The 9,101-nt window shown below is 47.1% G+C and overlaps 1 protein-coding gene across 1 annotated transcript; it reads left to right on the plus strand.

Moving 5' to 3' along the window:
- Nucleotides 1–6,688: 6,688 nt before the first annotated feature.
- LOC123122602 (hydrophobic protein OSR8) lies at nucleotides 6,689–8,397 on the plus strand. The gene is made up of 2 exons (XM_044542825.1): nucleotides 6,689–6,989; nucleotides 7,945–8,397. The coding sequence occupies exons 1-2, from the start codon at nucleotides 6,900–6,902 to the stop codon at nucleotides 8,068–8,070; spliced, it is 216 nt and encodes a 71-aa protein (XP_044398760.1). The 5' UTR covers nucleotides 6,689–6,899; the 3' UTR covers nucleotides 8,071–8,397.
- The last annotated feature ends 704 nt before the right edge of the window (nucleotides 8,398–9,101 follow it).

Genomic DNA, 9,101 nt, shown 5'->3' on the forward strand with positions numbered 1-9,101 from the left:
TCAGGACACCCGCATCATTCTCATTCTGTCTCGTCGCCGTCCAACCCATGCCACCCACGTCGGTAGCCGCTGCCGACCAGCACATCGGTCTCATGGATTTATCTTCCTGGCCAAAAGGTCAAAAAGAAAAAACCTATCTAATGAAACTGAAAGAAATACTTATCAGCAGACATTTGAGCTGAAAAGGACTCTCCAAACTCCCATACTCGCAGGCAATCCTCGTCAGCTAGCTAGCTAAGCCAAGGGGCAATTTTTTTGTGGCTTCTAAAAGCCCAACCAAATTTATTTTTAGAAGCTGGTAGTTAAAACTTAACTAGTAAGCTTTTAAATAAAGAAAATTTTGGTTGGACCTTTAAAATAAGCTGGATAGGGGTAGCTTATTCTGAAAGGCCAAAAAAGCTAGCAAAAGAACTGATGCTACGCCGGGCCGCTTGGCTGGTTGACACGTGTCGTCGATAGCAATTCCATCTGTCGACCCGGCAGGCGTTAGTGGTTGGTGAACGAACAGCACCAATGGTGAGTTCGAGGATAGTTACGTGCGTACGGAGCGCTTGCTTACACCTGGCAGTGGCATCCCATCAGGACTAGGTGTCTGGCGCAATGATTCAAGCAATGCCCTTTTTAATGAGAACCAAAATTCCAACATCCTATCCTACGTTCCCCAACCTGAGTAGTATACCTGACATCGACTGGTTGTTAATTTCACGAGAAAGAAGCTCAAAGCATCTCCAACCGCCGCGTCAAAAGGCGCGCGCGTGATAAACCGAGTCTTTTGCGCGCGCGGGATGTTTCGGCGCTTCAGCGGTAGTGGGAAAGTCGCGCGCGCGGGAATGGTTTGCGCGCGCGGGAAAAGGCGGCAGGTCGCGCGTTTTTTTGGATGTACCGCTTCCGCGCCTGTAAAATGCGGCGCTCGCCACACGCCTATTCCACACAATTCTTTTCCTCTTCCGCTGCCGCGCGCGCCTCCACCGCTTTCTCGGTTGCTTCCGCTGCCACGCGCGCCACCGCTCCAGCGCCCCGCCATCATGCCGCCGCGCCGCCGAGGAGCGTCGGGCTACCGCGGCGTCCGCCAGCGCCCCAACGGCGGGTTCTACTCCGAGATACGGTCCGGCCAACTCCGGCTCGGCCTCGGCACCTTTGAGACGGCGCACGAGGCCGGCCGCGCGTACGACGCGGCGCTGTGGCGCCTAGGCAGGCCGCACCAGCAGATGAACTTCCACGACGTCCACACGCTGCAGCAGGCGCTGGATGTCGCCCCGCCGCCTCGTGCGTATCACGCTGAGCGGCAGAACCGCCTCCTCGTCGCCCATGAGGACGAGCGGGTCATGGCGGAGTGGCGCCAGCGCCACCCGGAGGACGTCACCTATGAGCAAGCCTACTGGGCAAGGCGCCGCGAGGAGGAGACGCAAAGGCGCCGCGCTGAGCGGTTGGACAGGCGTCGGCGGAAGGCCCTGGCGCTATCACAGTGCGAAATCGTTGAGAATGGTGATGAGACGATCTTTGCGTCTGATGATGATCGTTGGGAAGACATGTGGCTCGATACCTCGGACCAGACCAGCGAGGATGGCGACGATGACGATGACGGCGACGACTGGGAGTAGACTATAGTTGCACTATCTAGTAGTTTTTATCTATGTCCTTGCACTATCTTAAATAGTTTTTATCTATCTATGCTATGGAACTATGTAAAATATCTATGTATCGTTTTTTCTATCTATGAATTTTAATTAAAAAAAATGTACGCACTGTTTAGCGCGGCCGCTGGAGGTACGCGCGTGCGCTCAATTTTGATGCGTCTGCTGGAGCCAGCGCTGCCGGCCGCGCCAAACCAGGCGAACGGCGCGCGGCGCGTTGCGCGGCTGTTGGAGATGCTCTCATGCTGGTCTCTCTGCATGTACAAGTACTTTCACTGGCCGGCCTTATTGGCCCCCTTTGGCCCTTTGTATAAAAAAGTATACATGGAAAATGCCTTTGGTTCCTAGATGTATATACCCCTGACATGGAAAAAAAATAATAATTAAAAAAATTCAAAATGTTTTAAAAGTTTTTGAGAATAAACTTGAATTTCTCTTTAAATTACCCGCCACCCCAGAAACCGAAAATTAGGTAGTAGGGAGGGCCTCTTTAATTTTTTTTAACACAATATATAGTCACAAACGGCCACATACACGTACGTGTACTCATTTTCTATGAATGCACAAATGCTCACATCCAGTAAAACACAAACACTAGCGACAAGTCTAGAACTTGAACCCTGATGGTTGATGCCACCACAACGAACCCTAATCATCTGATCTCGCAAACTGGCCCCTTGAACTGTTCGTACGGAGATGATCTTTGGGATCCCACACGTTGCAGTAATCTTTTTCAGAACCCGTTTATCACAAGCTCTTCTGCCTGCTTTGGAGACGCTCTCGATCGCATGACAAATCTAGAAACAATCCGATGTCTCATGCATGCATGTTTAGCCCTCCTTAGTTTTCTGCCCCTTATATAATTATTTAGTGGGTTGGAAATCCTTTTGGGGCTCCTTCGTGGTGTGCTTCTGCATGCGAGATCATATCTGGGGGATCCTGTCGCCATGTGTGTGCCACCCGCCCCGGCCAAATTAACAATCGCGCTAGCTGCCGACCCTGAGCATGGCCACTAAGCTAATCGCCCATGCGAACCTGTCGGATTTCCCCGCCCTTAATCTGCAAGATCGCGCGCGTACGGTGGCCTCGCACCGGCAGCTGTTCGTCACTAATTAACGATGATGGTGGCTTTGACAACGGTGTTAGGGTCGATTAGCTAGCTGGTCCCCCTGCTGTGGTGTGGTGTGGTGGGTGCGGGATGTCTGGACCTGGGCGACGGATTTAGAAGGATCCTCCGGGCGGATTAACAATCTGCTCATTTGTATTTTAAAATGTAGTGACGGCGTTGCTTACGTGCGTGCATGGGAACAATATCTAGCAACTGGCCGCAGAGGACGGGAGGAGACGGACCAAGGTAGAGATCGCCCACCATGGGGTGCGGGATACGCTCTGTATATTATCTTCTGACATGAACAGGCATTAGGGGGATACACTATACATGCATCATCCGTGAGTTTTTTCCTTTCTGAAAATATTTCTCTTTTCTCACAAGAAAAAGAATCATCATCATCTTCTTTTCCTGAGTGCAGCTTCTACGGTTCTACCGTTTTCCCTTTGGCGTCGACATTTAGTTTTTTGTTTTTGAGAAAGGCGTCAACATTCAGGGGAGCTCCTATCGGGCGCTTCAGGCGCCCGAACCTCTCCCTGGCGCTCGCTACGACGCCCAGTTGGGCCGGCCCACGAATCGCGCTCAGCAGCGAACACAAAAGCTCGCGATTTCTTTTTTCGGAAAAAGACATCTCTAGGTATGGAACACACAACCTTCCAGTTTAGGTACGAGTCCGCTAGCCACTCGATCTATCGTTAGTGACTAGTAACAGCGGCAAAGGCATAATAAATAATGTCGCTGCGCTATTTTATTTCATAGATTTTTTTTGCAAAAAGATCGTGACATTGAAATAGTTCATGGATTTTGAAAATTGTTCTTCATTTTGGAGGAAAATTACACAAACCTGAAAAAGTTCATTGGTTTTCAAAAAAGGTACATCAAATTTGAAAAAACCTATTGGTTTTGAAAAACGTTCATCAAAATCAAAAAACAAAATTAATGCATTTTCATTTAATGTTCATCAAACTTGAAAAATAGTTCAGCGAATTTGAAAAAAAGTTCATCAAATTTGAAAAATGTTCATCGAAATTGAAAAAAGTTAATAATTTTTCAAGAAAAGTTCATTAATTTGAAAAAAGTTCATCGAATTTGGAAAAAAGTTCATCGGATTTGAAAAAAGTTCATCAAATTTGAAAAAAGTTCATCTGATTTGGAAAAGAGTTCATCAAATTTGAAAAAAGTTTATCGGATTTGGAAAGAGGTCATCGGATTTGAAAAAAGTTCATCAAATTTGAAAAAAGTTCATCGAAATTGGAAAAAGAGTTCATCGGATTTGAAAAAAGTTCGTTGATTTTTAAGAAAAAAAATCACGAATTTCAAGCAAAAACATCAAACTAGGAAGAACAAAAAAAAGGAAAAACAGAAAACAAAAACGAAAAAAGGAAAAAAAGGAAAAGAGGAAAGAATAGAATGGAAATAGAGGAAAAAGATTGTAGTTCACATATAAGCGAGTTGGCGTGATGGTTAGCGATGCTTTGCTCGACAGGGATGTCGCTGGTTTGATCCTCTGCCGGGACATGTTTTTTTAGCGCTTAGGAAAAAGGAGATGGGCCGGCCCAGCGGGGTGAAAGGGGTGTGCGACGTGTACCAGTAAGCCTAAAACGGGCGCTACAGGCGCCGTTTAGGAAATGCCAACATTCAGGTGTTCGGTGTGTGTAGGGTGGGCTAGCAACTTTAGGCTAGCACGCGTCAGAAGTGACGGACTTGGAAGTTGCACATTGATGGTAGACTCACGGACCTGGAAGTTACACGGAAGTTGCACATTGATGCTAGACTAAAGTAGGCCCAATGCAACGAGCGTGGATGTACTACCTAGCAAAATGGTAGACTCACGGACCTTTACATGCCATTATGGGGCCTTTCCAACTAACTAAACCAGCCCCCCCTGCCAACTTTGAGGAGGGTGTGGGCTAATTTTCCCAAATGACCAACCACAAACTGCCAAGTGGGTCCACCCCATAAAACTCCGGTAATGACCCCTACATGTAGCATTACTCCACTACCTAGGGAGGCAAAAGCAAACTGTTTGTTAGTACCACATTGGCAATTTATAAAACTTGTCAGATTAAAATATATAGATGGGATGAAGTCATAATATCACCTTACTTTATCAGTAGGTATAAATTTAGGATGTGAAAATAAGCTGCCCCTACCCAACTTATTCTAGAAAAGCCGTACTTAAAATTTTATTTTAGAAGCCTACTAATTAAGAGCTAATTAGTAGGTTTCTAAAATAAAATTTAAGGCCGGGCTTCTAAAATAAGCTAGGTAGAGGACAGATTATTTCTACAACCCCAAATAGCCACAAAAGAACTTGCCCTTAATTGGAGAGCTCCTATGTGGCGCCTTGAGCACCACTAGGAGGAACCGCACCCACGCGCCTGCCTTATGGGCTGGCCCAATTATATGGTGGCTACGTCGCTCGTCCTGGAACCATTTATGGTTTGCTCGCTCAGGGTGAGCTGAGTTGACTTATACGGAAAAAAAAATCCAAGAATACAAAAAAATAGTTCATGGATTTAAAAAAATCACAAAATCAAAAAGTTCATCGATTTTGAAAAAATCATACAATTAACAAAACTTCAGTTTTAAAAAAGTTCATCCAGTTTGACAAAAAATCGTCGGCTTTTAAAAAAAAGTTTATCAAGTTTGGAAAACAGTTCACAAAATTGAAAAAATTCATCAATTTTGAAAAAAAATCAATTCTATGATAAGTTCATAAATTTGAAAAAAGTTCATTGATTTAAAAAAACACAAAAGTAAGAAAAGAAAAGAAATAAAAAATAAAATAAAATAAAAAATAAAAAAGAAATGAACAAAAGCAGGAAAAAAGAGTAAGAAAAATGCATCGGCCTAGGTGGTTAGTGTAGATTATCGCGAATAAAGAGATCACTGGTTCGAATCTCTCTCGCGCCACGTTTTTCGTAGTTTCACAGGGGAAAAAATAAGCCCAGTGGGCCGGCCCAGCGCGGGGACAGTGGTGTGCGCTCGATTGTAGGAACACTAGTAGCAGGCGCATAAGGGGCGTTTAGGAAATGCCCCTTAATTTTCTGGTGCGTATACAATGGCTGAAGGGTGGGTCTCTGCCACATGTGCGTATACAATGGCCGTTCACCGTTGAAGGAACGGCGCAACAAGTAACAATGGATGATACATGTGGAGATCCACCTATGAGACACAAGAGATTGGGCAGGCATAAACTTGGAAGAGATGCTTACTTCATATAATTTCACATATATTATAATGTTTGAAATTTCAGGTGAAGCTGCTAGGAATTAGTCGGCTAGCAGTTAGATGTTATCAGCCAACTGATTGCTGTGAGCTATCCGTCGCCTCGACAGCGGTTACACGTGTGACATCACATCTTTTAGCCATAGTCACAAAGATCTCGCACCCACACAATAGGGCGCCAAGGATCTTAGTTTTGGGGGTGCCACAATTTACATATACAATATAACTTATTTTTATTGAGAGAAAACAACACTAGATAGATCATAACACATCATCATTACATAAAGTACCCCGAATATAGTAAGCATCCGGCGCTACACCTCTAAACACAGAAACAACTAAACGGCAGATAAAATATTTGCCGAGAGATTGCGTTGGCGCCAGCGGCCTGGACTCCATCCTTCTTGAGCTGTAGCCTTGTGTAATATAGGGTGACCATTAGGGTGCTTCTGTGCACGCCATTCGAGTGTGTACGCGCCATTTGGGTGGACATTTGTACTTGTACTCCCCCCTTCTATGAATGCAATGATGCACAAATCTTTTGCGCGTTTGTGAAAAAAAAATCCAGTTTTTGTTTTCTACTGTACTCCATAGGATAATAGTTGGCATATGTGGCGAATGTATGGCGTCCATAGGATCAAGATCGTGTAGCAGTTAGGGTGTGTTCGCTGTCGGTTTCTCCCTGGCGAACGTTTTCCCCAGGATAAACCGCGTGCGGCACCTGACTACCTGAGGCCGCTGCGGCGTTTCCCCGTGGAGCCGCGTGGGTGGCGTGTCGGCCCGGCCAGCGCCACAAGTCTGTAAAGTCTCCGCGCGAAGTAATCACATCATCCTCTCCCTCCGTCCTTCCTCCCCCGACCTGAATTCCCCGGACCAGAGCAAGAGAGAGAGTTTTCCCCCGATCCGATCCGAGATCCGCATCACCGATGGCGTCCCGGAGCTGCACCTTCCTCGAGATCCTGCTCGCCATCATCCTGCCGCCGCTCGGCGTCTTCCTCCACTACGGCTGCTGCAGCGTAAGCAATTCACCCCCCCCCCCCCCCCCCCCTCCTCGGCTGGCTGGATCCACGCGACCCGGTAGGTTCCCGAACGCGAACCATGCGGTCGGGCGGGCTTGCGCGCTGGCAGCCGCCGGCCGAGTGGCAGGCGAGGCGACCGGTGGTTCGAGAGAGATATTCGGGCGGCGGTTCCCCCTTGGCTACAGTCGCGAGGTCCGGAGTCTCCCCTGATCTCGCGCGATGTCCTGTCGGTGACGCGTAGTATAGCATTGCTCTAGCTTGGGCTTGCGGTTTCCTCAGTCTTTAGACCTGCAAATGACCTGTAGGTGACGCCTAGTATTGCAGGCAACATACTACTGTATGGTTCAGTAGTTTGCTATTGCTCTAGCTATGGAATTATGCAGGCCCTGCTGGTTGCTGCCATGCCAATGAAAGCAGATTGAAGCCTTTTTACACGTTTGTTGAGTATCAAGAAGACAATCAGACCATCCGTGGGGTTCGTCGTCGTCTAAGTGGGATGATAACATGTATGGTGCAATGTCGATAATGTCTGAATTTTGTTTAGAGAAAAGGCCTCTCCTCTCAGCCCCGCATTATATAGAAAGCAAAACCACGCCATCTGCTGGGGGCCTGGGATTACCCTCTCTCGGTTCTTACTACCACTGTATTGCGCTTCAAGTGGTTATATTCGACCAATTGTTTATTGGGTGCTTTAGCAAAAGTTTTGTTCATTTATACTACGTAGAAGTTTATGTGCATAGCCGGTGTGGTAAATCTGTCTAAGTACCACAATCTGTTCCTCGTCGGCAGAGCAAGTTGCTCCGATGATTCACTGGATTAATTTTGGATCCTGAATGGATAGGTGATGCGCAAGCGCCTTCTGTGTGGCACAGAAGGAGCAGTTCAATGCTATTGTTTTTTCTCAATCCTGATAGCAACTAACAGTATTGGTCTTCCTTTCTGTCTTGAACAGATGGAGTTCTGCATCTGCCTGTTGCTCACCATCCTGGGCTACATCCCCGGCATCATCTACGCGGTCTACGTGCTCGTTGCGCTCGGCTCAGAGGAGCGTGATCGGGACTACGACACCCTTGCTTAATAATCCTGCAGCAACTCGTATTGTGTGATGAACCTCTCGCCTGGTTGTTGTGAATCGACGTCGTGTGTTTCCATCTGGACTGTGTAGCTTGCCTTATTTCTGTCAGCCTGTAAATGCTTAAACCATCCCCCCTTTCGGTTTTGCCGTCCTGTAATTCTGATACAACCGAATCAATTTCAGCAGCTTCGAAGATTTATGCCAGTGGTTTACATGAGAGGGTTATGTAACAGGAGTTACGATCCGAGGAATTCCCGCCACCGTTGTTGCGTGGTGATCTTTGTTCAGTCGGACTTAATTTTGTGTGCTATATATACTTCATTGCTGATAGGAGCCGCACCACCCATATGTCAAATGTGTTTCTTTTTTCTTTCTTTTGATTGATGGTGCAAATGTGCTGTTTTCAAAAAGCTAGGTCAGTCTTACATACATATATGCCGCCTAGCATTGGGCCAGACATCAAGCTGTAGAAGTTTTAGAACCATCACTGTCGTTTTTATGTTTGAGAGACAGGCAGAGTTTTCTGAAAAGGACCATTCCCAAACTAACTCAAGTGGGCAACTTACGCTGCATCAGCAGGATTAGGTGAGTCGGTGTGGTGTTCTTGTGCATGGGCACCAAACGCGGCAGCAGATGCTGTCTTTTTTTTTTTTGCGGGGTAGATGCTGCAATCAGCTCTCTCATCTCATGTCCAAAACATCTGAGACGTGCTTTGTTTCGGCATGCTGACAGCCTGAAACATCGCCACGCCGGACGAAGAGACCAGACTAGAGCAGGAGCAGCAGGTCAGGTTCACCTGCTGCAGCCGGCGCCGGGCATGGGGCCGTGGGTGATGGCGGGACGACCACGGCCGGACCCGGACGGCTTGTTTGCGGCGGGCCTTGCTAGAGCATCTCCAATAAATGGTCCAAAATTTGGCGGTCCAAAACCGAAGATGCAAAATTTGGACCGCCAAAAAGTGCGTTTTGGAGCTTCGAAAAAAGCTCAACTCCAACAGATGGTCCAAATTGATGGTCCAAAAGAGCAACTCCAAT

This window comes from Triticum aestivum, chromosome 5D (genome assembly GCF_018294505.1).
Source record: "Triticum aestivum cultivar Chinese Spring chromosome 5D, IWGSC CS RefSeq v2.1, whole genome shotgun sequence".
NCBI classification, from domain to species: Eukaryota; Viridiplantae; Streptophyta; class Magnoliopsida; order Poales; family Poaceae; genus Triticum; species Triticum aestivum.